The sequence below is a fragment of the Momordica charantia genome (assembly GCF_013281855.1).
Source record: "Momordica charantia cultivar OHB3-1 chromosome 1 unlocalized genomic scaffold, Mcharantia_2.0 BLBB01000001.1, whole genome shotgun sequence".
Taxonomy (NCBI): Eukaryota; Viridiplantae; Streptophyta; class Magnoliopsida; order Cucurbitales; family Cucurbitaceae; genus Momordica; species Momordica charantia.
The window spans coordinates 21,849,998-21,876,546 of NW_028275157.1; the positions used below are offsets into that span (position 1 = coordinate 21,849,998).

The 26,549-nt window shown below is 35.1% G+C and overlaps 4 protein-coding genes across 9 annotated transcripts; 1 reads left to right on the forward strand and 3 right to left on the reverse strand.

Annotated features, from left to right (window-relative positions):
* The first annotated feature begins 3,802 nt into the window (after positions 1-3,802).
* LOC111012493 (transcription factor bHLH112) lies at positions 3,803-6,335 on the forward strand. 2 transcript variants are annotated; one of them, XM_088122482.1, is made up of 7 exons: positions 3,803-4,318; positions 4,413-4,878; positions 4,977-5,111; positions 5,278-5,343; positions 5,555-5,614; positions 5,736-5,792; positions 5,880-6,335. In XM_088122482.1, exons 1-7 carry the CDS (start codon positions 4,086-4,088, stop codon positions 6,024-6,026), a joined length of 1,164 nt encoding a protein of 387 aa, XP_087978608.1. In that variant the 5' UTR covers positions 3,803-4,085; the 3' UTR covers positions 6,027-6,335. The 2 variants fall into 2 exon arrangements, with proteins under 2 accessions (XP_087978608.1, XP_087978605.1); XM_088122479.1 differs by having other exon boundaries at positions 3,805-4,318; positions 5,555-5,620.
* Positions 6,336-9,192: 2,857 nt separating this feature from the next.
* LOC111012498 (NAD(P)H dehydrogenase (quinone) FQR1) lies at positions 9,193-12,327 on the reverse strand. Its single transcript, XM_022286668.2, has 4 exons — positions 12,168-12,327; positions 10,442-10,535; positions 9,770-10,032; positions 9,193-9,639 (listed from the first exon to the last, which is right to left on the reverse strand). The coding sequence occupies exons 1-4, from the start codon at positions 12,188-12,190 to the stop codon at positions 9,411-9,413; spliced, it is 609 nt and encodes a 202-aa protein (XP_022142360.1). The 5' UTR covers positions 12,191-12,327; the 3' UTR covers positions 9,193-9,410.
* Positions 12,328-13,096: 769 nt separating this feature from the next.
* Positions 13,097-16,782, reverse strand: PUB8 (plant U-box 8). 2 transcript variants are annotated; one of them, XM_088122486.1, is made up of 2 exons: positions 15,243-16,782; positions 13,097-13,443 (listed from the first exon to the last, which is right to left on the reverse strand). In XM_088122486.1, the coding sequence occupies exon 1, from the start codon at positions 16,440-16,442 to the stop codon at positions 15,345-15,347; it is 1,098 nt and encodes a 365-aa protein (XP_087978612.1). In that variant the 5' UTR covers positions 16,443-16,782; the 3' UTR covers positions 13,097-13,443; positions 15,243-15,344. The 2 variants fall into 2 exon arrangements, with proteins under 2 accessions (XP_087978612.1, XP_087978613.1); XM_088122487.1 differs by lacking the exon at positions 13,097-13,443 and adding an exon at positions 14,667-14,961.
* A 3,242-nt stretch (positions 16,783-20,024) lies between these two features.
* On the reverse strand, positions 20,025-24,208 carry LOC111012488 (G-type lectin S-receptor-like serine/threonine-protein kinase B120). Of its 4 annotated transcripts, none has more exons than XM_088122415.1 (8): positions 22,552-24,208; positions 22,070-22,180; positions 21,736-21,974; positions 21,425-21,635; positions 21,075-21,315; positions 20,842-20,989; positions 20,453-20,753; positions 20,025-20,294 (listed from the first exon to the last, which is right to left on the reverse strand). In XM_088122415.1, the coding sequence occupies exons 1-8, from the start codon at positions 23,864-23,866 to the stop codon at positions 20,275-20,277; spliced, it is 2,586 nt and encodes an 861-aa protein (XP_087978541.1). In that variant the 5' UTR covers positions 23,867-24,208; the 3' UTR covers positions 20,025-20,274. The 4 variants fall into 4 exon arrangements, with proteins under 4 accessions (XP_087978541.1, XP_022142345.1, XP_087978546.1 ...); XM_022286653.2 differs by having other exon boundaries at positions 22,070-22,189; positions 22,552-24,196; XM_088122420.1 differs by having other exon boundaries at positions 20,025-20,753; positions 22,552-24,203.
* Between the last annotated feature and the right edge of the window lie 2,341 nt (positions 24,209-26,549).

The following is a 26,549-nucleotide window of genomic DNA, read 5'->3' on the forward strand; positions in this document are numbered from 1 at the left end:
TAAGAAAATGTTAAATTTTGTTAAAATAAAATTGATGTATTTTTAATAACAGTAAATACGTGGATATGCAACTTATAAATAAATGAAATTCATTGATTGAATGGCCGAATTTCCTGCGTCAAATAAGATCGAGTGACATACTCTAAGGTTGAGAGGGATGGGGAACGGGGTGGGGTATGAGTTGAAAAATGAAGAATGAGAAAAATAAAATGAGAGGTGGGTTTGGGTTTGGGATGCTTTAAAGGTAAAAAGGACAATGGAGAAAATCCAAGGAGGAGTGGATGGATTTGACCTAATTCTCCCATATCGCAATCCCTTCCAATGGCATTTTCTTCCTCGGTCTTCAAACCCTTCATTAGAATAGATCTCAGAATTTCAGAATTGACTTTACGCCTATTTAACAACATTCTCATCTTTTTTTATTTCTTATTTTTAGTTAAACCGAAAAGTTTTAAATATTTTGTAATTATTTATGTTTCGTGTTTTTTATTTTCATTTTCGACACAATTGTTCAATTAAAATAAAAAAAATAACTAATAAAATTACATTTTTCTTTATTAAAAAGAAAGAATGTTCGGATCAATCAAATACAATATAATGAAAATTGAGAAGGTTTGGATGTGGAAGTGAGAAAATTGGAAAACGAGGGAAGGAGGTGAAGGGAAGAGGCGCAGTCGCCGGCGCCGGCGGGGCGATGGTCGTACGTGTAAGCTACGCGAAATGATTTGAAAGTAGAAACTTCAGTCTTTGGCCGTTTGACTTTTGGCGGAAAGAAAAAAATAAGGAGACCGGAGACCCTACCTGTCTCGCACGCGCGCTTAACCGCGTGGGTCCCTCTCCCCACCCATCCTTTTCATCCGCTCCCCATTTTCATTTTCCTCTTCCAAATTAATCTACAAATTCAATTACTAATTTACTACCTTTGCTGATGCTATGGATTTCAAAGTTTTTATTTACTCTATTATCCTTTCAAAAATTTTCAAACTTCTTGCTATACTTTTCGCTTAGCTTTTATGGTTATATTTATGTAGACGGCCCAATAAAATTTGAAGTTCAGTAAAAAGTAGGAGAGAATGAAGGAGCGATCATTTGTAATTAAATGGAAACTTCTACCATTATAAAAACTAAATTAAAATCAAATTCTAATCATATCTACCAATATATAATCATTCAACCTAAAAGTGCTAAGCTATCCTATCAATGTAGTTTCGATATTTCAATATTGTATATGTGTGGCCCATGAAGTATATGAAAATTTGCAGCCACATTTTTAGATTTAGGTTGTATTTTTGGTTTAGTCTTTGTCATTAACATATGATTGTGGAATGAGAGTGGAAGCAAGGTAAAAGGGGAAAAATGTGGCCAGAATTTAGTCAAGATTAGGAGGCTGGCACACAGAATGGTAAGAAAAATGAAGGAACTTGCTATTGGGTAATTGGAGTGCATAAAATAATATTTAATATATATGCGATTGATTGATACACTTAACCAAATTATTCTACACGTGAGTTGAATTCCATATTAAATGTTTGACTCTGCCTAAGCCTAATTACCAAGTCACCCCTTCCAATTTGAGTCAATCATGCAACCGACCCAACTTCCCTATCTTCCTTAATTTCCCTTTTTCTTTCTCTCTTTTACTTACAATTTTTCACACTGCAAAAAGTCAGCCTCTTCTTTTTCCTTTTTCTTTCACTAACATAATAATAATAATAATAATAATAATAATCAAGAAAGAGGAATTTAGGTTCTATTTTTAAAAACTTCGGTTATTGTTTCAAAAGTTGTTTAGCAGTGAAAAACTAAACACAGTTTTTATAAGCTTTTTGACTTTTAAAAATGGGAAATTGAAAACAAAATTATTGTGGTAATTAAGTAAAGTTTAAAGAGATCTGAATAAATTTATGTGGGTTAATTCCTCACTTCAACTTCGTCACTTTCCTCTACTTTTAAGCTTTTTGCAAAAGAGAAATTAATTATTGAAAGGAAAAATTAATATATATTACATTATTTTATTTTATTTGACAAATCCTTTTAAGTATAGTTTCAAAAAGTGTCACTATAACCCAATGAAATTTGACAAATAATTATGGTTAGTCACTAGAAAATCAAATTAACTATTTAGTGGCTACTTTAATTAGTAACTTAAGCTGTAAAATTGCGAGGGGCTTAAAGTAAAATCAAAAGTAAGCTTCTCTTAGATATAATCTATAAATATATATATAGGTCGATAGTGTGTTTGAGATTGTTTTTAAATATACTAAAAAAAGTGTTATTGGTTGATTAAAAATATTATATCATTTTTGGCTATATATTAATTATTTTTAGTGAATTAAAATTCTTCAAATCATTTTTAAAGTAGCCTGAGAGAAAGTACTTATTAAGATATGTTTAAGAATAGCAAGTACAATTTTCCATAGAACAAATTTCTAAATACTTTTGAAAGAAAATACTAATTAATACTCCTGCTTTTTAAATGTTGAAAAGAAAAAAAAAAACACTTCTCAGCATGCACAAACATTATGATGAAAATTTTGAAAGAATTTTTTATTGGTCAAAAACATTTTTAAGATATTGAAAATTTATCCAAAAAATAATATTTGTTAATTAACGCTTATTATGTAAAAAATTCATTTAAATAAAAAATAAAATTGAAGCAATAAAGGGGTAATATTACAAGCTAATCATCTGACGTATATCATTGATGCCAGGTATCTTCAATAGTAACTCAATCTTAGTCAATAATTGAAAGCATGTCATTGGGTAATTATACAATAATTACTACAACGATCAGGTGATTTTTGTTATATATGAAAATTTGAAAAATAATTGCTCTATATTAAAAGCTTTATATAATTCTTTAAATGTTTTATATGGTATTGTTTTTAAGATGTTTCATTAAAACAAATAAAAATATTATCTTTTCATTTTTTTAATACAAAAAATGGGTTATAAAAGATTTGATTCTCCGATCTCAAAGAAATGAGCAGAATTACTACTGAGTAATGTTTACGTTGACAATATTTTCACAGTTACCCTTCCGTTTAAATATAGCTGGTGTCATGCATTTATTTGGGTTTAAAAAAAGTTAAACTAATCATATTACCCATTATTTTGGGAGTTTCTTTTCTGTAAAGGCTGAATAATTCTTTCAAGGCATTAAAAGATACCCTAGCTACAACTATTAAATAATAGCATAGTTTTTTTTAATCACTATATGATAATGAAAATAAAACTTCTTTGTATCTAGTTTAGCCTCATAAAAGAAGGACTAAATTTGGCCTTAATCCATAATAACATTTTTTTTTTTTAGTAAATAATCCATAATATCTTTCTGGTACGTAAGATAAACGCTTTTATTGCCTTTTAATTTCTAACAAAAGATTAAAGATGGGTTTAAATAAAATTGAGCTTTCAAAACAGTCAGGAAAATAATAGAAATTCATTACAGGTGAGATATATAAAATCTATACAACACAATAATATCCATAAAATGATTAAGTAAATCATGTAAGATAAAATCATATAAAATATATGATGCATGTGTTAGATTATGTCCAGAGGTTTGACGTCGTTACGAATTTAAGGAAGGGAAGAGAAATATAGGCCGTCGGATGCAAAGACATCATTGGGTCTAAACCATGACGTGACCGTCAGATCAAGCACCGTCATCCTCACCATCATTGTCAACCCTACAACCTTTATTCTCAAGGAACAAAAACAATTCTGTTGTTACAAATTTTCTTTTTTTCTTTAAAAAAATATATGAGTGGGAGAGGAGAAGGGAAAGGGAAAGTAGGGAAAGAAATGAATAGAAAATTCGATTTCTTTTCTTTTTTTTTTTTAAATCTCTCTCTTTTTCTTGCTCTCGTCCTATCCATCAATATCTCCTCGAAACGTCAACCCGATTCCAGTTTTAATTTTTATTTAACTCAATTTTCCACTTCTTCAATATAATTTTTTTAACTGCCATACCAAAGCCAACAATCCCACAATCTCTTTTACGTATCTATATAAAGGAAGAAGTGAGGGAGAAATCGATTTTAATTTTTTGTATATCTTTTTTGTGGTGTGTAATTTCTACGATGGGAGAGGATTTTCAGGCGGGTATTTGCAGCGATAATTGGTGGAGCTCTTCGAGGGTGGCGATCGGGGGATTGTCCCCATGTTCGGTCGGGATCGCTGACTTTGGCTGGCCGCCGTCCGATGATCATTTTCCCGACATCAAACCCAAGCCGTCCGATAACTCCATGGCTTTCCAAGATCATTCCGCCGCCACTTTCCCCACCTCCGATTGGAACCAAACTGATGATCTCCTGTAAGTAATTCTCTTTTTTTTTTTTAATCAAGATCGAATTTTTTCATCATGGACATTTCCGAAATCGTGTCTTTTCTTTTTTGGTTGTTGGCAGTTGTGGCGGTGGACGAGGTGAGAGCAACTTCAATTACAGCCCAACCAACATGGATTATTGTGAGGTTAATTCTATAAAATACAGTTCATCGAGTAGTAGTTGCCAGGGTTTGTTTCCTGTTGACTCAACTACTTTATATGGATACCCTTCAAAGTTGCAGCTCCCAAGTTTATACGATGATCCTCAAAGTCATACCCTTTTCAACACTACTACTAGTGATTTATCTTTATCATCAACTCCTAATTTTCCTTCTAATTATGGCCTCAAACCCTCACTCCCCAAACAGCCTCAAGCTCAGCCTATTTCTTCTGGCTTGCACTTCACCAATAACACACCCTTTTGGAATGCTTCCGCCGCAGCCTCAACTGACAATATTCCGCAGGCCATTGTTTCTTCCGGCCAACTTCTGGCGTCTATACTTGAAGACAGAAACCCCAAATGCCAAAACAGTACTCTTGCTTTGAAGGTAAATTTAATTAGATAAATCCTTAATTAGGTTGTTGTTGTGGAGGTTGTTTTAATTAATTAATTAATTTTTATATATATGATTATTGGTGATTTCAGGTTATTAGTAGTGCTAATTGTGAAGATGGTCAAGAGGCAATTAAGAAAGGTGATCATAATAAAAATGGTACGGCCGAGCCACCAGTGTTCAAGAGGGCTCGAATTGAAACTCCTTCGCCATTGCCAACATTTAAGGTAAGATTTTATGTGGGATTTCAAATCTTATGTTATTGGGAACAGGAATTGAAATAATGTAGGAATGGCTATGGGCTAGGGGTGTGTGGTTTAATATATATTTTAAAATGGTTTGAAGAATCTTGAGGTATAAAAGAGGACAAAAACTAATGGTTTTTGCAATCAGGTGCGGAAAGAGAAGCTAGGGGACCGAGTCACTGCCCTCCAACAACTGGTTTCACCGTTTGGAAAGGTGAATTTTTTGGATTTCCTTGTTTCCCCTTTTAGGGGAAAAAAAAAAAGAAAGGAAAATTAATAATACACCCACGAGCCGCGGGATAATATCAATGAAGGAACGAAAGAAAGAAAGAAACTTTACTTTTCCAAAGCCTTTCTAATTTTTCTTACTTATGATTAATGTTTGATGTTTGTTTGTTTTGTTTGTTTTTCTTCTCTCCTCTCAGACCGACACTGCCTCAGTTCTACATGAAGCCATTGAGTACATCAAGTTCCTCCACGATCAAGTCGGTGTATGTTCCATTTATATATGTACTTTAATTTGTTTTGAGAAAAAAAAAAACAAACAAAACCCTTTAATTTTAACGAGGAATTCTAGCAACTGATTATTTGGGTTTGTAATTTCAGGTATTAAGTACTCCATATATGAAGAACAACAATGGAACACCGGTCCAACACCAACAGGTAAATTGGAAAAGAAAAAAGGAAAAAAAATCTTTATACCAAAAAAAAAAAAAAAAGCTTAATTTGGCAATTTGGGGTGGATTTCAGGTTTGTGAAAAAGCGGAGGGAGATAGGGGAAAAGAAGATCTGAGAAGCCGAGGGCTTTGTTTGGTGCCGATTTCTAGCACATTCCCAGTTACTAACGCCACGACGCCGGACTTCTGGACGCCCACGTTCGGCGGAACTTTCCGGTGATGTGGCCGGAGTTGGATTAATTAATTAGAGTATTAATTTGATGTAATAAAAAAACACACACTAATTACGTTACTAGTTACTAGCTAGTAGTTAAATACTGGGTGGGGGAAGGAAATAGGAATATTCAAGAACAGGAACAAGTGCTAAATTCAGGTAAAGTACTCAACAACAAAAAAAAAAAAAACACAGGTAGTTGATGATAGCTGGATTTAGCAGATGGGGTTGAATTACAGAGTTGGCCCATGTGTTCCTGTTCCTTTCAAATGATCTGTTTCTGTATGAACCAAACTTTGCCTTTTGTTTTGTTTCCTTTTGGGATTGAAATTGAACTGTGGATATAGAAAAAAAGAGCATCAATCGTGTGTTTGTTAATGTTATAATTTTGGTCAGGAGGCAGAGGCAGAGGGGGCGGGGCGCGCGCGGCCCACTTGTTACTGCATGCGCGCGCGTGCTCTGGGAAGGGGCCAATGCCATGCCCGTTTTGCTTGCCTTTTCACAATGCACAAAAAAATCACAATTAATATCAATATTACACTTGCAATTTTCTCATCAAATATATGTGTTTTCTCTTGGGATTTTTATTAGTCAGAATGGTTTTTCTTTTTCTTTTAGCATATGTATTTTATGAATATACTAAAGGTTTTGGTTTATGGAATGGAGGATGGAAAGTAATCCGTGTCTGCCTGTGGAATATGATAATCAAGAGAATATATTTCTTGAGTGACTGGTGTCATGTTCTTTTGATTACTTCCATATATCGGTTTTGAACTTTATAACATCATGTTAGTGTGTATTTTCTATCACAAATCTTTGTACTCGTTAAAGTGTGTTCCATGATTTGTTTATTATAATTTTTTGAGAAATTATTCTACTTTTGAAAAAAATCTTAAAAAGTATATTTTTTTTAGTATAACATGCGAGGGTGTAAATTTGAACTTTTAGTAAAAAATAGGTGCTTTGACAACTTAGGCTCAGGTTTACATTTTTTTTAAATATAATATTAAGAGAGCAAATAATTACAAATAAAAAACAAGTATATTTTTCAATTCGATCATAAAGTGGATAAAACATCTATTACCACCTTAAAAAGTTGATGGTTCGATTCCCACTTTATGTAATTGATAAACGACAATTTATTATTTACATGTATGGTTTTCTAAACTTTTTTCCTTTTTAAAACACAAATAAAATTGTGTTTTAGTTGACAACTCCCTAATATAAAAGTCTTCAATTTTATTGATTTAATTTTCATAAAAATAAGAATTCATTGAAAGTAATTTATAATATGGTAGATGTTCATACCACAAGTCCAATTAGACATACAAGATCAAAACATAGCATTGAAAGTTACATTTCAAGTAATTTATTGAGTGTACTATCGTACTCAAATTGTTGACAGTAAAATATGTGATTAAAGAAAATGAAGAGATCAAAATGATTATTTCGAATGTATGAGAACTAAAATGAACAAAAGTTGAAAGTACAAGAATAAAAATGTAAATTTTAAACATACATGAATTAAAATGAATAAAAGTTACGAATAACAAAGTAACCTAATTTTTTTAAAAGAAAACTTGAAACTAAAACAAGATAACTATTATTGAAAGGAATTTTCTTTAAAAAAATGCATTTGTCACTAAACAACTTTAATTATAAAACAAAATCACTATTCTAAGGGTAGTAAAAAATTTACCACCCAAGATAATTTAAAAGAAATATATATTATTATTTTGAGGAAAAAAAGAAAAAGAAATATATATTATATTTGGCATGGTACATCAAGTCTTCAAATTTTCTTTTGATACAATATTATTGCAATATTTAACCATGCATGCATCACACCCCATAAATAATCTTATCTGTTACATAACGTAGAAAAACTATTTGAAGACATCCAATCAATCATTCATACATGTCCAAGGTTTTAATAATTTAATGTCTTAATTCGAGAGAAAAAAAAAAGAAAAAAAAAAGAGCCAAAGTGAAGATTAAGGTCATCTTTATCGTTACCAAAGCAAGCTTGACAGCTAATTAATCTCATCCCTAATAATTACCTCTTTTGTTAATAGTTTCTTAGCTTGCTTGACATGTTAAAATGAATCACACCCTTCTTCTTTAATACAACCAATCAAAACATATGCAAAAAAAGGTAACTTTTTTTTTTTATATATACACACATATATTTGTACATGCAAGCAAAAGCAAAAGCAGAAGCTTAACGTGGAAGAACCATTTTGAGAAGTGACCAATCATGTGGGAAAGTGCTTTTGTGGCTAAAATATTTGGTATTAGAAATTGTCATCTTTTTTGTGACTTGGATTTGATGGGTTGATGGGTATTATATTTTATACCATGTCTTTGCCTTTGAGAATCCGGATCAGTACTTTGCCTTTGCCTTTGCTTCTCTCTCTTTCTTTCTTCTGTGTGTGTGACTAATCGAGAAATTAATGTAGAATTTCCACTCTCTTTTAGTTTCTTTTTGGGTTATGGTATATATGGTTCATCAAAAGAAGAACCCCCCAAAAAAATTTAAGAAAAGAAAAAGGAATACTCAAAAGAGAAAAGGCAGCTTTGAGAGCATCCTCCCAGCTATTGCCCTTTTCTTTTTGTTGCTTGTTTTGGATGTGTTGTAAGAAAAAGAGAGAGAAAAAGAAAAAACGAACTTCTTCCTTCAAATCTGTGTCTTCTCTTTGAAGTTTTAAATATCTGAGTTTTGAAAAAGTGTGATTTCTTTTCGTAACTTTGAATCTGATCTTGTATGCCATTCAAGAATCAAAACACACACTTGGCCCAAATCCCCCATTTTAGAAAGTTTGATGTAGCCGCTCCTTTTTTTTTTTCCTCTCTTCCAAAAATATTTGATTGACTTTTTGTCTTTGTTCATCATTATCTCCCTAAATATAAATATTCCCCCCTAATATCTACTTAAACAGTACCCAAATTTCAACAGTTTTCTTTTAACTAGATTGTTAAGAGAATGGCATTACAATAATTCAATATTGGTAGTTTTCAAACCCAAACAATTTTAACAGATTGGACCACTTTAAAATCTTATTGTAGCTGTTGGCCCATTTCTTATTTCACAGCATACATGAACATGATGCAATCTTGGATTAGAACCACTCCTCCATATGTGGCCCAGTTTTGCCTGCTTTTTTGGTACAAGTGAGAAATATGTACCAGCCATTTTCATAAATAGATATAATAATGTTTAGTAGCTGTGTAAGCTTCAATAGATACTCCAATCAAAGACAAAGTAGGTATTCAACAGGACTTAGCAAATTCTTCAACAGAGAACTGCTATATATGTAATAGAAGGGAGAGAACAAATAATTAAGTATAGCATGGCAGGAACAATTATATGACTAATATTATGGAAAACAATCAGTTTCCCTTGAGCTTCTTTGCAATCCCAGCAAAGTACTTTCCCTGGTGGAATGCTTGCTGCAGTTCCAGTTCAGAGGGCTGTCTGGAGCCATCGCCTGCGAATGTTCCGGATCCGTAGGGGCTCCCGCCCTTGAGGTTCTCCATCTCGAACATTCCCGCTCCGAACGTATATCCAACCGGAACATACAGCATTCCATGATGAACCAGCTGAGTAATGGCTGTTAAGCTGCAATACAAAATTTTAGATAATCTTTTTCAGTACTATGATTTTTAACTCTGAAAAGTTTGGTTGAAGGGAAACGCGGTAGTTTAAAAGCAATGCACAAGAGCGGGGAGGTTGTCGAAAAGAGGCTCACGGAGTAGTCTCCTGTCCACCTCCTTGAGAAGCCGTGCTATAGAAAATGCCTGCAGGCTTGCCCGAAAGTGATTGTGTTCTCCATAAACCTCCAGTTGCATCCAGGAATGCTTTGAATTGAGCACACATCATTCCAAATCTCGTGGGAAATCCAAAGAGTAAACCATCAGCTTCAGCAAGTTCGTTTGGTGTAATTATTGGTGCTTCCCCCTTTTCTGGTGCTTGCATCTTGTCGAGAACCTCTTTCGGCAATGTTTCAGGCACCTGTTTAAGTAATATTTACTCATTCAGGAGACTCAGAACCAAAATCAGTCCCCAAAATCATTTAAACTTTTCAATATATATTCTATATTACTCTGCACATATATACTTCAAGCTCAAAATGCAGTTAAAAAATGTATGCAGAATTTTCGATGATCGGTGCAGGGAAATTGATGGATCAGCAAAGATTACATTTACCTATAGATAAAACCTCTTGTTTTGCCGTTTGTACTTAATTTGAACAATGTATGTTCAACTAAAAAAATGGATGCAAAAGCGTGCCAAAAGGTGAATAGTTCCTTAGCAATCAGAGATTGATGGATAGACGAAAAATTTGCATGTATAACGTAATGTCAATAGATGTAAGAAGATCTTAATCCGAGAAATGAACGACGCCAATTAGATGTCGTACCTGCCATAATTTGACTTCCACTCCCTCCACAGATGCAGCTCCTTTCTGAATTTCCTCTGCCAGCCTCAAGACATGTCCATATGTGGAATAGTAACTGTACAACATACTCATCAAGTTTCAAATAAATAACTGTCTTAAGTTTCTGTGTCATATGAATCATAGAGTCTTTAGTCTTGCATAATTTAGAAATGTTCAAGTCTTGGTTGGTCTCCAAGCTTATGGAGTGTTTCGACCTTGAGTTAAAACGAGTTTTCTTATCTCTTAGTCATCAACCTATAAGTAGTTAGCTTCTGGCTTTCTGATTCAAATTGACTTGTGGTTTTAGTATTTATGTCTTAAGGTTCACATAACCAACGAGTCCCTAGGCTAATTCGTTAAGGTTTTTGTATCAACATGACAACCCACTGTATCACAAACAACAATTGGTCATGGTTTCTAGTAGCTATCCTCTGTTGGAATCGACACGAGAAGACGCGTCCTAGACAAACAATGAAATACTGTGCAAGAACCCGAGGGAAAATGTTGAGGAAGATGCAACCTTTTTCTAGAAAAGTAAGGTAGAAATATGACAGCTAAAAAATTTGGTAAGAATGGAGACAAGACAATTTACCTTTTCATTTAGAGTAAAACAACACTTGTATACATTGACATGACACAAGCTAAGCAATGGATCTTAGTGGAAGTTTCTATAGTTGTGGATTACAAAATAAGCAGTAGGAATGAGAAGTGAAAGTCCAAATTTGGGACCACATAATTAGCCAAAAAAATTTCTAACATGATTTCAACAGGTTAGGTTGGGTTTCTTAATTACTTCAGTTTTCACATACGACAGCTAAATGTCCTCATTATTTTGTCAACTAAAGATCCCACTTTCACAAGTAACCCAAGAATGCTTAAAGAAAACATATAACTTGAGCATGGTAATTAGAGAACACTTTTTACTGTGAGCTCGTGAGACAAATTCTGAGGCCGACCTTCTAAAGTTGCCGACATGTTCGGTGGAACAAACATTTAAAAAGATATTGATTGATGTCTTAAACTCATCTTATTGTTCATTCATGCTGATGTTTAAGAAATTATAACACAATGAAAGAGATATTGACAGGTAACAATGCAGACAGCAAGAAGTTAATAACATCAAAGAAGAATAAATGAAATGAAGCTAGTAAGTTACGACAAGTTATAGATTCCTCAGCTTTAAACTTGAAAAATCAGACCAGACCAAAACAAAAAAGAAAACAGAGCACAAGGTAGCTAGCTGATGGAATCATGGTGATCGCTAATGGAAACATGCTAAGACAGAGGCTAAGAGTTTTCAGGATCTCTTTTGATCACTAAAAACAGAGACTTTAACCTTAATGGTTTCGATTTTAAAGAGAGAACTTCAAAATTGCAGCGTCAAATAAAGAAAATGATTGAAAAAGAATCTGGGTTTAAATTTCTTGATCTTGTGAGGAAGAAAAAGATAGGGAAGGGACTGTGAGGTAGCTAGCTGATGGAATCATGGTGATCGCTAATGGAAACATGCTAAGACAGAGGCTAAGAGTTTTCAGGATCTCTTTTGATCACTAAAAACAGAGACTTTAACCTTAATGGTTTCGATTTTAAAGAGAGAACTTCAAAATTGCAGCGTCAAATAAAGAAAATGATTGAAAAAGAATCTGGGTTTAAATTTCTTGATCTTGTGAGGAAGAAAAAGATAGGGAAGGGACTGTGAGAGGCTTACACAATGTAAACTTTAGTGGCCATTGATAGATTCTCCGCGTCTGTCTTCTTCCTCTTCTTCTTCTTCTCTGTATTTTGATTCGAAACGAAAATTTTTAGTGGTGAGCGAAATGTTTGACAGTGGAGACGTTGAGGGGACCCAATTTATAGTGCACTACAAGCTGTGTTCTACAATATATATATATATTTTTTTTTTGTAGCATAATTAATGGGGTCTAACCCCAATTTTGGTGGGGTTTTCTTAATAATAATGCCGAATTATGGGATGGTTGATATCCACTCCTCCCACCATCATTGTTTTCATTGATGAAACTTCTTCAGTCTTCCCATTGGAAGGTACCAGTCTCTCACTTTCTTCATCAGGTGAAATATTCAATCTGATTTCACTGTTGAGTAAGAAATTTCACGCAAGTCAAAACATCAATAATGAAATCACTTTCTCATCTCAAGAGTGATAAAAGAACTACCTTTCCTCATATTCTTTTCCCACAGTCTCAAGAGTCCCTGACTTAAAATTCAAGACATCTTACGAAAAAGGAAAAAAAAAACAGTAGATTAACATTAGTAATTTAGTCGGGTTTGGTTAAGTTGATAAAGTAATAAAATAAAGGTTTAGGTAAGTGATTAAGGGGGTGGGGGGGTCCCATGACATCAATTATTTGGTGAAGTTATGGAAAATGTTGTAATACAGAGGAAGTTGAGTGGAAATCTTGGGGAAATGTGTGTGTATTAAGGAGAATCAATAGCCTTTGTCTTGAAGCGTGGGTCTAATGTTAATCCACGCCCTTCATTTTCATCCCATTTACGCTTTGATAATAACATCATTACCAAGTACCAATTGCATCATTTTCTGTTTCTCTGTCTTTCTTTTATGCACAATAAAGGAGGGAAGCATTTGTTTATCTTGTTATTATTGTGTCTAAATTGATCTGAAATCAATGTTGGGCTCCATTGATTTGTTGCAATGTGCAGAGGAGCAAATGGTTGGCAACAGGGGAAAGCCATACAACTTCTCAGGTCTTTGTTTCTTGGTTTTTGCAGATGGGAGAATGGATGAAGAAGTAAAATAAAAAGGGGAAAGAAGAGAAACAGAAGGTTGTACAGAAATGGGTGGTGGTAGTTGGGGTTTACAAGGATAGCACTATGATGTGATGAGAGTAGCATATTTGGTGTGTTGGTTCATTGCCTTCAAACTTTCAGATGCATTGCTCTGCTCTGCTCTGGTCAAATTGGATCATTTCTGGACCCACCCACCTGTCTCTCTTTTTCCCTATTTCCTACAAAGGAAAGGGGACAAAATTTCCAGCAATTTCTATATGTTCCTTTCAGTACCATAAATATGAAATCTTCGACTTCAAGAAAGATAATTGATGTTTTATCCATTGAGTTATGTCAGCAATTTGTATATGTTAGGACTAATGACAATTCATTTTTCTAGTCATTGAAATGATAGGTTTCACTTGTAAGTAGTGCTTCGTTTAATCACAATTCTTAAAAACAGTTTGTAAAACAGGCTCTTTGAAGATTTGAGGAATGATTTAACTGGATCCAACCATTGAAGATGATTATTAAAGATTTGTTAAACATGCACATGTTAATCACATAATAAATTAATCAATTTTCTCTAGTTCTCTCTCAACTCTTAGCTCATATTTGGAAGAAACAATAGGAGTTATGTTGGCCCAAATGATGAGTGTCCAATTACCTCTTTCAAAGCCCAAATAGAACACACAAATCCCATAAACCACTCTCCTTTCAGCGACCCACCAACCACAGCCACAGGGATTCTTTTTGTTTATTTATTTTGACGGTAGCCATATTTTTTTCTATTTATAAATTATTAAAGTTGAGGAAGAGAGTATTTCTAAAGATCTCCACTTTTCTGACCTTTTTGACCCCCGGATTTCCCATTTTGACTCAAATCTCAACCACCCCTCAAAAATCATTAAATTCAACATAGTGGAACTATAAATAAGGAATCGGTTGGGTTCAATCTGCCCTTCCTTTATACTATAAGAATAAAGTTTCAATCTTTATCTTTATGCACGACATCAGAATACATTTGAATTCATTTACCTGTACACCAATAAATTTTAAAAAGTGACATTAAATCTAGTAACTTAATCAAAATTTTCACAATCTGTCCTTTAGATAAGACATTTATTATTTGCTAATAAACACTTCTAATTCCAAGTTTGTAACTCAATGGCGAGGAGCGGGGCGGGGCAGGTGGCGACACGACACGACAACTCTTTCCTTATGCAATAACCAAAGGACGAAATTAGATTACGTAGTGAAGATTACTCTCTGTGCTCTGTGAAAATGACCAACAACATTTCTCCCTCCTCAGCCACAAACTCCTCCTCTTTCAACCCTACCACACAATTCACTTTACTCTCACAATTGTTAGATTCAGAGTACTAAAAATAATATTCTTTTTATCTTGAGAGACCAAAACCCAGCTGAATTTTGAAGAATTTGTTTCCAAACAGGAGCAACATAAACAAACTCTTTCTACCATTATATTATTAGTCTTCACAGTCCGTACCATTGGTACGGCTTCTATCAGTGATCAGTGATCAGATCCCATTTCTAACAGAAACGAGAAAACGAGTAATATAGGCGGCTGGGGTATTAATGCCAATTAATTTCCACCCACCTAATCAATTTTTTAAAGACCCTTTTTTAATTTTTCATTGAACAGCTACCACATGACAGCACCGCCACAAAATCGCAGGACAGGACATGGACGCCACAAAAGTGCTCGTGACTTGTGTTGTGAGCATGTAAGCTTGCTAATTCAGCAAAAGGAGAGACAATTACAATTCTGATAAACAAATTGGAAAATTTCTCAGTAAAAACAAACCTAGAAACATGAAAAAAAAAAAAAAAAAACCTCCAGTACTTGATTGATTCTGTCATTGTTTGTTTCGATTTACATTATACAAAAAAGAAAAAGAAAAAAGAGCCATACTCTTACCAGATTCTAATATATTTTTTGTACAGAAACTATCCAACCAAAAAAAAATAAAAAAAAGGAAGTACAAACCCATAATCGAAAAGAAATTGGACTCACCTCGGTAGGAGGAGATCCTTCGTTTATACTCCACCCATGTCCCAAGTTCCCAACCCCCACCAATTGTCTGACTGCAAACGAATCCGATTTGATTCTCCATCCTCATGTGCTGTTTCCGCGCAGTATATGAATCAAATTTCCAGCATTTGCTCTGATCTTTTCGTGATCGTCATCAATCAATGTCATACAGATTCCCAAAACGCCTTCCCTTCTAGCTTCCACGCACATTCGCTCGCAGTGGCAGCAGAGGGAACTCAGAGTAAGAAGAGCGTATTGAACCCCCCTCGAGGAACCATTTCTCAACACACGCACCAGAATCTCCACACATCCACTGAACCGTTGCATCTCTTCTCGACCTTCCTTACACTTGGCCAGAAGCCACAGAACCTCCACTGCTCTGTCGAGCCCGGAATTGGCAATTTTGAGCAAAATTGGCACAGCCCCACATTCCACCGCGCGCAGACGATTGCCAGGGAACGAACAAATGGCGTATAGCGCTGTCGCGGCTTCCTTCTGCTCTCTGTTGTTTCCGTTCCGTAGGAGACAAACTAGAGAGCAGACCGCGTAGGGATATGCCCCAATTGTGGCCTTATTAACCTCCACCACTGCCAGGCTTGTCAGCATCGTGGCTGCTACGGCTCTGCAATCAGGGGACCTCGCTTTAAGAGCAGCCACGGTGAGGCCAATAGCGCCTTCTGCCACCAAACCCACTTTGTTATCGTCGTCCAAACTCAGATTCAGCAACAGCGAGAGCGATTTCTCTTGGAGCCTGGGCTCGTCCGAACCAACGCATTTAAGAACCGCCGAGACGGCTCCCGACTCGGTCAATCTTCTACGCATAGCGGAATCGCGCTTGGAGACCCGAGCGAGATGATTGAGGCAATGGAGCTTCGAATCGAGAGACGAAGAGGGAGAGGTTAGATCCGAGATTAGGGTTTGGGGGGGCGGATGAGGGAGAAATGGCGTTGAAAGCGAAACAGGGTTGTAATTTGAAATTAAGCTTCTGAGAGCATGATTGGGGATTAGGGGAGGGTTTTCGGGGAGCGGCAGCTGGGTGATTGGGCAAGTCCGGTGACCGGCGTTGAGCCAGCGTTGGATTGAGGCCCGATCGAAGGTGTGGCCGGAGGAGAGGATTACCGGGTCCGACATTATCTCCAGAGAAATTGGGCATTTGAAATCATCCGGACACGGAACCGCCATTTTCGCCTCGCTGTTCTTCTCTCTGAAACTTGGAGCCGAATCGAGTCGAGGGTTTATGAGGTTTTGGATGCTGCAAAAGCTCCAACACCATACACTTCCATTACACAATACAGAGAGAGAGAAAAGAGAGAGAAATCTCTCTTCCCTATCTTTTTCTCAAGCAAGAAAGCAGACACAATTGAATTTACCTAAAACCCACTAACTAAACTAATATATAACAAAATCATAATTTCCGGAGACCACCCATTAATTTAATTCGACCCAACAAAAAGAAAATAACACCCACCAAAACCAAAAGTTTTAAACTTTATTCACTTCTACATCTACTTCTATTATCTCCCTCTGCAAAATGAAAATACCTTGCTTTACATAACGACAATGAAAATGAGAAAAATTAAAGGGAAAAAGGATATTTTGGACTTTTTGGACTTAGGTTCGGTTGCTGGTTGTGTGTTTGTTTGGACTTTGGTGGAGCGGAAATGAGGTGGGAGTTTCACAAATTCATTACTTTAATCCGTGAGTTGACAATCACTAAGGTTGCGTATGCGTTATACCTTTGCCTCTCCACACTACATATCCAAATTCCTATAATAACCTTCCCTTCAACATCAAATTTCAATTTTCATACTCCATCTTTTCTAATTTCAATAAATACACCAAAAATATCATTTCATGTGAATTAAATTCATTCGCGTTTTAAATCTTTTCCTTTTTTTTTTTAATCAGGAATGACAACAAGGATTTAGCAACAAAAAGAAAGAATAAATAAACGGATCAATACTAAATTTATGCAAAGTCGTCCTTATTTGAATTAGGATATTTCCATTTTCATATATCTTTCTGGACTCTCTCTTTTATTTCTCCATATCACATCATTTTCTGGGATTTTAAAGTAGTTTATAAAATAAATAGGGACAGTTTGAACTACTTCTTTTGTTGAAGCTCCTTTCAATTTTTTTAAAGAAACTTATAACTTTATAACAACAACAAATCTCGAAATTTAAAAATCTCAAAAGAAAATTTAAAAGATTATCTACAAAAATAAATAAGACTTACTTTTCTCATTAGTAATATTAATATAGAAGCTTCTATAACGTTTGTTGGCAACATAATGGAATATATTTCTCTTCACGGGGGTAGTAGTGGAAATTCAGTGTTGGTGGGTTTACGGTTTACCGTGGAACCGGTCCGCCGGCTTTAAAAGTTCGATGTCATGAGAAAAGTCCACGAAGTAACCGAGAGTACCGACGTGGAAAATTTTGTAAGCTTCTGAAATTACCAATATACCCAACGATTCTATTCTAAACAATTATATGATATTGGTTATCTCTAAATAAATAATGCATAGGAGGAATATTTAAATGAATGAACATTTTTTTGAAGGAAGGTCAGGACTAATTATTTCAATCAACCATTTATATCAATATTAATAAAAAAAATTTAGAATATTACATCCCAAATACGACTACGGGTGCATATTCGAATCTAACACCAAAGTCAATGTACTAGGATGTTGGAATATAAGGTATTAATCTTTTTATAATCAATTAATACCTTTAACAGTAAAAAGGAATGGATGATAATACTGTTAAATATATCTATATTTATATTAGCAGGGTGGCAATATTTATTTACGCTATTATACCAATATTCTATAAGTATATTCTAATTTGATTATTATATTAACCATAAAGCGACTAGTAAACCAACAAAATTCAAATATCTAAACTTTCAACATCATGTCAAATAAATATTCAAACTCAATCTTGAAGATACCCGGCAATAAAAAACGTTCAAACTTAGTAACAAAATACCAAAATTCAATTAAATAAAAGCATCCAATACACTAACTATATATATATATATCTATACATATAAACTTTAATAATCGAATGTATTAATTGCATCCTTAAGTTAAAATGGACTCACCAGAGGTAAAAGTTGATTATTTAACGTTTTATGTTGTTAAGATATTATTCTCAAAAAGGGAAAATGATTAAAATTGAAAAAGTTGAAAGCAAAATCTTAAAATAGGTGCAGTATTGTAGAAGAAGAGGGCATAGGCATAGGCATAGGTTGAAAAATGAAAGGTTGGAATTTAGTTAAAATAGATTTTGATGATTAATTAGTTTGATTCAATTTACTATTTACATAAACTGATGATGAATTGACAGTTGGATTATCGAGTCAAAAGGAGTGAGTAAGACTACTCCAAAATTCTTAGCCTCTTATTTTAATATAATTTAATCATTAATTAACCACACTAGTATGTTTTGAAAAGGAAAAAAGCAGCCCAAGGAAAGGAAACTATAGCCTATAGGGTTGGAAGAATAGAAGCCATTTTCTTTTCTTTCCTCTTTCTTTTTTTCTTTCTTAAGTTATAATTTTGTAAAATTTGAAGGAAACAAAGCCATAGCCATAGCCATAGCCATAGCCATGTGGTTGCTGTGCTTTTAGGTTTGTACCAATGTTTCCTTTTCCCAAAAATAGGCATTTTCAACCCAATTTCATGCCTTTTTTTCTCACTTTTCTTCTACTCTCTGTTTCTTCCCTGCTTCTACTTGGGTAAATCATTCATCATCCATTCGTTTCTGTATCTGATTATTTTTTTCACACAAAATCCAGCTGATGGGATCTATTACTATAATCATTTACTTGGATCTATTATCTGTACACTGAATTATCCCCATTGGTTCTACTCCTATCATCAGGAACTACATATGGAAGATGTACCAACTACCAACTGGTAATTCTAAGAGATCCAATGACCACGATCTCCGCTCATTTAGTAAGGAACAAAAGGAGAGTTGTGGGTAAAGTTTTGCACAAATTTGCATCAACAGTAATATCATTTCCTAAGGAACAAATGGTCTGATATTAGGAAAAGATTCATGGATATTGGCAGTGATTTAGGTAGAGGATTTTGATGTAATATGCCGCTGATTTATGACTATATTTTGCTGACATTGATGGTGAATCAGCTGGTGATTTGGCATGCTTACTGAGGTGGCAGCAGACGGATTCCGCTCATTGGATCTCTTATAGTAATCGCATAGTCCCTAACTATTCTTACAATCGTGTGAGAGATGTAGTGTTGGATTTATAAGAGCAATGCAAATGAAGTCTTACATTGGTTAGGTAAGAGAATGATCCATGGTATATAGATGAGGACAATTATCCATTGGTATGAGACTTTTTGGATGAAACCAAAAGTAAAACTATAAAGACTATGCCTAAAATGGACAATATCATACCATTTTGGAGATACTGGGGATACTTAAGCTATCGTTGTCCTTGACATATAGCTCTTACTTTCTAAAACAAATACTACTTCTTGGTTCCTAAACATTGAACTCCCTACTTTTGTCTCTAAATTTTCGAGTTTATTTCATTATAAACTAAAAAAAAACAACCAATTTGTGATCATTATCGTTATTTTGCTTTAAATAAATGGATGACATAGTTTCTAGTAAGTGTACTAATTTGCTAACGTCGACGTATATTTGAACTAGATAATACCAAAACAAGATTTAAAGCTTAAAAAAATATATATGCACAGAAGTTTCTGAAACCAGAAACAAGTAAGACAACCTCAAGATTTCTTTCTCTCTTCTTTTCCTTGTTATGTACATCATTGCTACATCTCCGAGGAGCTTTTCTAACAGCAAAAGATAGAAACACTCGTGTTTCTTTCTAATTGACCTTCTTGCAGCAATAATTGAAAGGCCAGTTTCCAACACTAAAAAAACTATCTTTGCTTCCATATAAATTAAAATTACAGACCTAATCTATCAATCGGCCAACCACTTTTAACTCTCAACTCATCAGCCCTTTACTTCTGCTTCAACTTACCTATCACAATAGTTAACCAAAACCAATCACTTAAATGAACAGGCTTTGTATAAAATACTATACTCACTTCGTAAACTAACTGCCTATTCTTCAAAGACAAGCGAAATGACATATATTAACATTAATGGGGGAGAACCAAAAGAGAAAATGCTATCTACCATCCAACATTGTCACTGTCACGTCGTTCGATGATGCAATGTCGTGGCCGTCCGTAAACAAGTCTGTATCAATCGAGGCTCTTGTCGAAGTATACGTAGGCTGTCTTGGCTGTGGCAGAGAAGTAGATTCACTCTCCAGCATTAGCACCAAGGTCTGCAGTGTTGGTCTGAAGGCTGGGGAGTCTTGTACACACAACATTGCTACATGTATGCATTTCATTACTTCATTCTCCGGGGATGAATCGCGAATAGATGGATCGAGAAGCTCAATCGCTCTTCCTTCGTTCCAAAGATTCCAAGCCTGAAAAGAGTTTTTCATATTCAGTCTGTGACTAAATATCTCAACTTGCTGATTGAAGTTCAGTAGGCAGTAGAAGAGAGGAACTTACATAGCCAATAAGGGTTAAGTATTCCGTTGTGCGAAAGCTAGTGTTTCTCCGGCCACAGATTATTTCTAACAATAATACGCCAAAACTATAGACATCTGATTTCACCGAAAATAGACCTTCCATTGCATATTCTGGAGCCATGTAACCGCTGCATTTAGAGAATGATCACGAAGGTTAGATTTATCAGGTTATTGAAGTTAAGAGTTCTGCATAAGTAAGTTCTCTATACTCACTATGTGCCAACAACACGAATGGTATTTGTCGCCTCGTTTTGGTTTCCACCAAATATTCTAGCCATGCCAAAGTCTGATATCTTTGGATTCATGTCTTCATCCAACAAAATGTTGCTAGCTTTTAGATCTCGATGAATAATAAGAAGCCTTGAGTCTCGATGAAGGTATAGAAGCCCTCGTGCAATTCCCTCGATGATTGACAACCGTACTCTCCAATCTAGTAGAGCCTGCTTAATCGGATCTGCATCATTGCCACCAAAAGTATTGTGCAAGAATGTTAAACCCAAAATTCAAACATTCAAGTATATATGCAAGTTTCAGTTTATTAATAGAAGAGCCTAAGTAGATACCGAAAAGAAACCAATCCAAGCTTTTGTTTGGCATATATTCATAGAGCAACATCTTGTCCTCCCCTTGTATGCAGTAGCCCAAAAGTCTGACAAGGTTTCGATGCTGCAACTTTCCTATAAGTATAATCTCATTTTTGAACTCTTCTAGACCTTGGCCAGACCGGACCGAGAGCCTCTTCACAGCGATTTCCTGTCCACTTGGAAGCTTTCCCTGGCAAAAGAAAAGAGAGGAGAAGAGAAGGCTTTAATATTAGCACCAAATGAGCTCATTTTCTTGGCTTTGCATCAGAAATTATTGGAAGTTTACTTACCTTGTATACCGGCCCAAAACCTCCCTGGCCAAGCTTGTTTTCCTCAGAAAAGTTATCTGTAGCAGTAGCTACACAGTTGAAATTGAACATTGGCAAATCTGGTCCACTCAATTGTTCACCTTCTATGCCTAATTCGTATGGCCCAGAAAGATCTGCTGAAAATTCTCTGCTCTTGCTCAGGTCAAACATTGGTACCTCAGTTTTGCTCTGAGTTTGATTCGCAGAAGCATCTGGTGAACCTGAGAAAACCACAATGTAAGATCCTCAAATTCAGCAAAGGAATGGTTACAATTCTCCAAACCAAGAGAGAACTAGAACTAAAATATGATCTAACCTTTCGATTTTCCTCTGAACTTCCATAGCAGCAACGCTAATACGGCTATGGCAGCTGCTCCTCCCAAACATATCGATACTATCACACCAACCGACAATCTGCTCCCGCTGTCTACAGATACTAAGAGTAGAAAATATCACATGATTACTATTTCCGAACAACAACACAACAGGGGAGAACATCAAAAGATGGCAGATTTCTTCACCCTTTCTTGTCATAGAACTAAAATCTGATTTACCTTTCCAGAACGATATTAAAGGAAATCCTTTCAAAGCATTAAAATCTAATTGTGCTTTTTCTCGGAAATGAAAATGAAAGAGACCTACCGAACTGTTATCTCTCTGTTTTATTCAAATATCCCAAGATCTTGTGTAATCAGTTCTTGTAATTCGGTGGTTATACTTCTTCTACTATTTATTAAAGTCTAATGTCACAAAAATTGGACAAAACAGAGAAGGGATTGCAAGTTTTGAAAAGCTTACCCAAATCAGAATGAGCGAGACGAATGTGCAAAGTATGCCCAGCTCCATCAAATTTCTGAATATCAACCAAAGGTCCATCCCACGTAACGCACCCAATTCCAGGAGCATCCGAATAAGCAATACACGAAGAATTGTTCGAGCATCTGTCTTTACACGAGTCCACAAATACTTGAGATATGAAATCAGGCAATTTCACAAACTCTACGTCAAAAAACCCATCTTCCTCCCCATCTCCCGCAGTTCCATTAAAATCACTGCTATTCTTCCTTTGCTCAAGTAATGGAGTCTTCCGCCGGCACCCATCTGACCAAATCCCTCTGCTCCATCGATCGTTGTCTTTGGGTTCAAACCCTCGAGGGCAAGTGCACTTGGGACGACTCGATTCAGAGCAAACCCCAAAATCCCCACAGAAATTATAGAAGTCGCAATCGTTAGAAGGCAGTAAACGCATCGTTTCCCATTTGCGACTCCCTTCGTTCCAACGTTGCTGTGCTTCTTTTCCATCCCACCGTATCTGAAATTTCATCCTATCGGAATCATTCGATGGACGAAATTTTAAACTCACGAGTCCGCGTCCTCGGCTCTCTTCGTTCACAGTGAAACCGTACGACGAAGCCGAACGCATAGTCGGAACCCCAGAAAATATCTGTTTATCCCAGTGGCCGCTTCTCCACAGTCGATTATTCCCAGTTCCATTCCAAATTATAATCTGTACGGCTCCACGAGGATCCACCCCCAGACAGTAATTTCCCACAGCTGGGTCGGTCTCCGATTTCCACGACATGAACAATCGTTTCTCCCCTATTTCTGAGCTCACCTCCACCAACATGTTCGGAAGAAATGTATCCGTCGGGTGATCGAAGCTTTTCCAGAGGACGGCGTCTCCGCGCGACAGAACCAATTCTCCGTTGTTGTGGAGAGTTAAGTTTGAGGGATCAGACGTATTCACTGTAATATTGCTTGTCCAAACCACGTTGTTGCCGTCCAGAACAACCAAATTTCCGTCGTCTCCGATTTTCAAAACCCCATCCCTGTTTCGAAGTGGCTCTTTTCTGTTTGCGACCCAAATAACAGCCTGTTCCTCGATCTTGTAATACCATATTCCCACGTACCGTAATGAGGACTTATTTTGGGGGCTGAAGAATCCCAGTTCGAAGAACTCGTTAGGGGATATAAGGGTTTCATTAGTACTGTCTCTTAATTCTCTGCCATTGGAGATTGAATCTGCGGCGTCACAAAACAGAGTAGAGCCGAAAAAGAAAGAAATGAGTAAGAACTGTAAAAACCCAACAACCTTTCTGCAATTGCCACCCATATCCTGATCTCTGAGCAGAAATACAGGCCGATCAGAGGAGACAAAGAAGAAGAAGAAGAAGAAGAAGAAGAAGAAGAAGAAGAAGAAGAAGAAGAAGAAAGAATAGAGAAAGAAACTACTGTCTGAATTTGAATGAAGAAACTTCAATGGCGGCGTTATTTGCCGATATTCTCTGACTTGTGAGAAAATGGACAGGTATGATATTACCAATTCTTAGGCTTTTAGGTGGGGGGCACCACTGGAGAAATTTCATTGAAGTGTTTGGCTTAACCCCACTAAAATTGCAGGCAGACATATCTCTCTCTCTCTCTCTCCAACCTTTTCAACATTAAATACAGAAACACGATGATGTGAAATATTTAGCTTTGAATAAATTTATCCTTTTCAACATATTCGGTGTTGGTAAAAGTATTGGCTTGATCTCTGTATTACGGCTGTTTACAAGTACAGTAGAATGATGAAAAGAGGTTTCTTTTGGAGGAAAGAAAAAAACCCCTCACCATTTTTTTTATGTTCAGAAAGAAAAATGGTAAATTTAGAAGATATTTGGTTCATCTAAGCAAAGCAAGTTCCCTGATAATCTACCAAATACAGTACAAAACATTTAAAAATTTAGTCGTTTGTGACAGAGAGGTGGAATCAAGGCTGCAAATTTTAGTGGTGGGGTAAGCCGGTGGGGTTGGCTCTTTGTAATTGTATTAGGTTCAATTTGTCTTTTTTTTCTTTTTTTTTTTCCCTCACAGCTGGTGCGGTTCAATTCTTCTTCACTAAATTGGTCTTGATTTTTCAACTTCCGTCTTTGGAATTTTAAGATCAAAACACTGGTCGTTCATGCTATACGATATACATTGCATCCTACACAAAATTCTTTTAAGGGAAAAACTACTCCTAAAATGTGTTTTGCATGGAATACAACATTCAACTCACGAGCGAAAATGTGTACCTTCAACGTATAAGAGAGGTTAATATAAGAAAATATTTGTAAATGACAAATTCGAAAGTGCATAATCAATCTATCAAAGAGAATTATACTGTAAAATGAATATGTATTTATAATTTACAATTTATGTAATTTTTATAACATTTTAAATCTAATACCATATATTAAAATATATATTCTTTTGTGCTATGTAATTCTCTCGCCTATAAATAAAAAGCTCATGATGACTCTGGAAAACTAATACATCAACAAAGCAAACTAGATCAAGAGGTAATTCAACTAAATTGACTAACGGTAACCGATAATTATAATATCGGATAAAATTAGTTATCATATTTACAAATTTGTCCTACATAATAATAATGTGCAAATATGATATCTTTGTTCTTATCTACTATATCATTAATATACCATTTTTGTATCATTGACCCTCCACATTTCTATAATATGATATTCGACATAATATCATATTTATAACTTTACTTTTTGTTTCACTCACTAACAAAGATGTCTCTCATTTATATACGGATGATCTTTTTCTATATTTTGTATGATACTTTAGCTGCACTCTTCACAACTAGAGTTTATTAAATTAAATTGTGAAAGGAAGGATTAAGAGATTATTTTTTTCATCATATGTAACTTTAAGACTTTTAAAAACTAAATAATGAACCATTCAAATTTTGATTGTTGAAAAGGGCTTAGCTTATAAAACAAACACAAACATTTATTTAAAATCCAGGTCGAGAAGCTGAGAAGAAACCGTGGGGGTCAGAAGAAAACACCCACGTGGAAGAAGTGGTTGAGAGACAAATATTTTAATTTTTAAAAAGGAAAAATAGAGAGAAAAAGAAAAAAGTAATTAAGAGTGGAATCGAACGGAAGGAGCCAACTCTGACCAGTGTAACGCCTTGGCCTTTTGTGGCTGGCCCACAATTTACCCACGTGGGGCCCTCAAAACTGGTCAATAATGGGCCCCACACCTAGTTGCTGTTTTTTACTGCCCATTATTAAACCTTGTCTGCTCATCCCAAGTTTCAATTTTTACTCCATGTTTCACCTATTAAATGCTTTTTAAATTTTTTAAATTTCACCTGTTTATGAGCATAGAATTACATTATGCATAAAATTTAAGTTTGTGAATTTGAAAGTCGAAAGCCCTATCAAATATAAAATTTAAATTTAAATTCTTTTTTCAGTATGACAGATTGGGATGGAGATCGAACTCACAATTTTTTGGTTTGAGATATATACCAATTACTGTTGAGCTATGCTCGCTTTGACCACTTTAATTTTTTATTAGACACTTTTTCTAAAATTTAATAACTTAATTTTAACTCATTCTCTTAATTCCACTAATTGTATGATTGATTGACAGTTAGATATAGAAATAAAATAGCTATATCTTTTTATCGGTTCACCTGCTACCAATTATTGTATAATTCAATCTTAAGATGAAGAGTTGTGATGTGATAAAATTCCCAGACAACAGTACAAGAGAATTATTCTTTAGGTCAAGGTCTTTAAATATTTTTATTCTCTTCGTATCCCAAAAAAATGAAAAGGGTCCATAAAAGAGTCCGATTTTTTTAATTAAATACTTTTTAAACCGACAAAAACGAGCATAACTTATCGATAATTGACATATATCTCTAATTAAAAGGTTGTGAGTTCAATCTCCCACCCCTACATATTGTACTTAAAAAAACTACTTTTCAGATTGAGACAATTTAAAATATACTG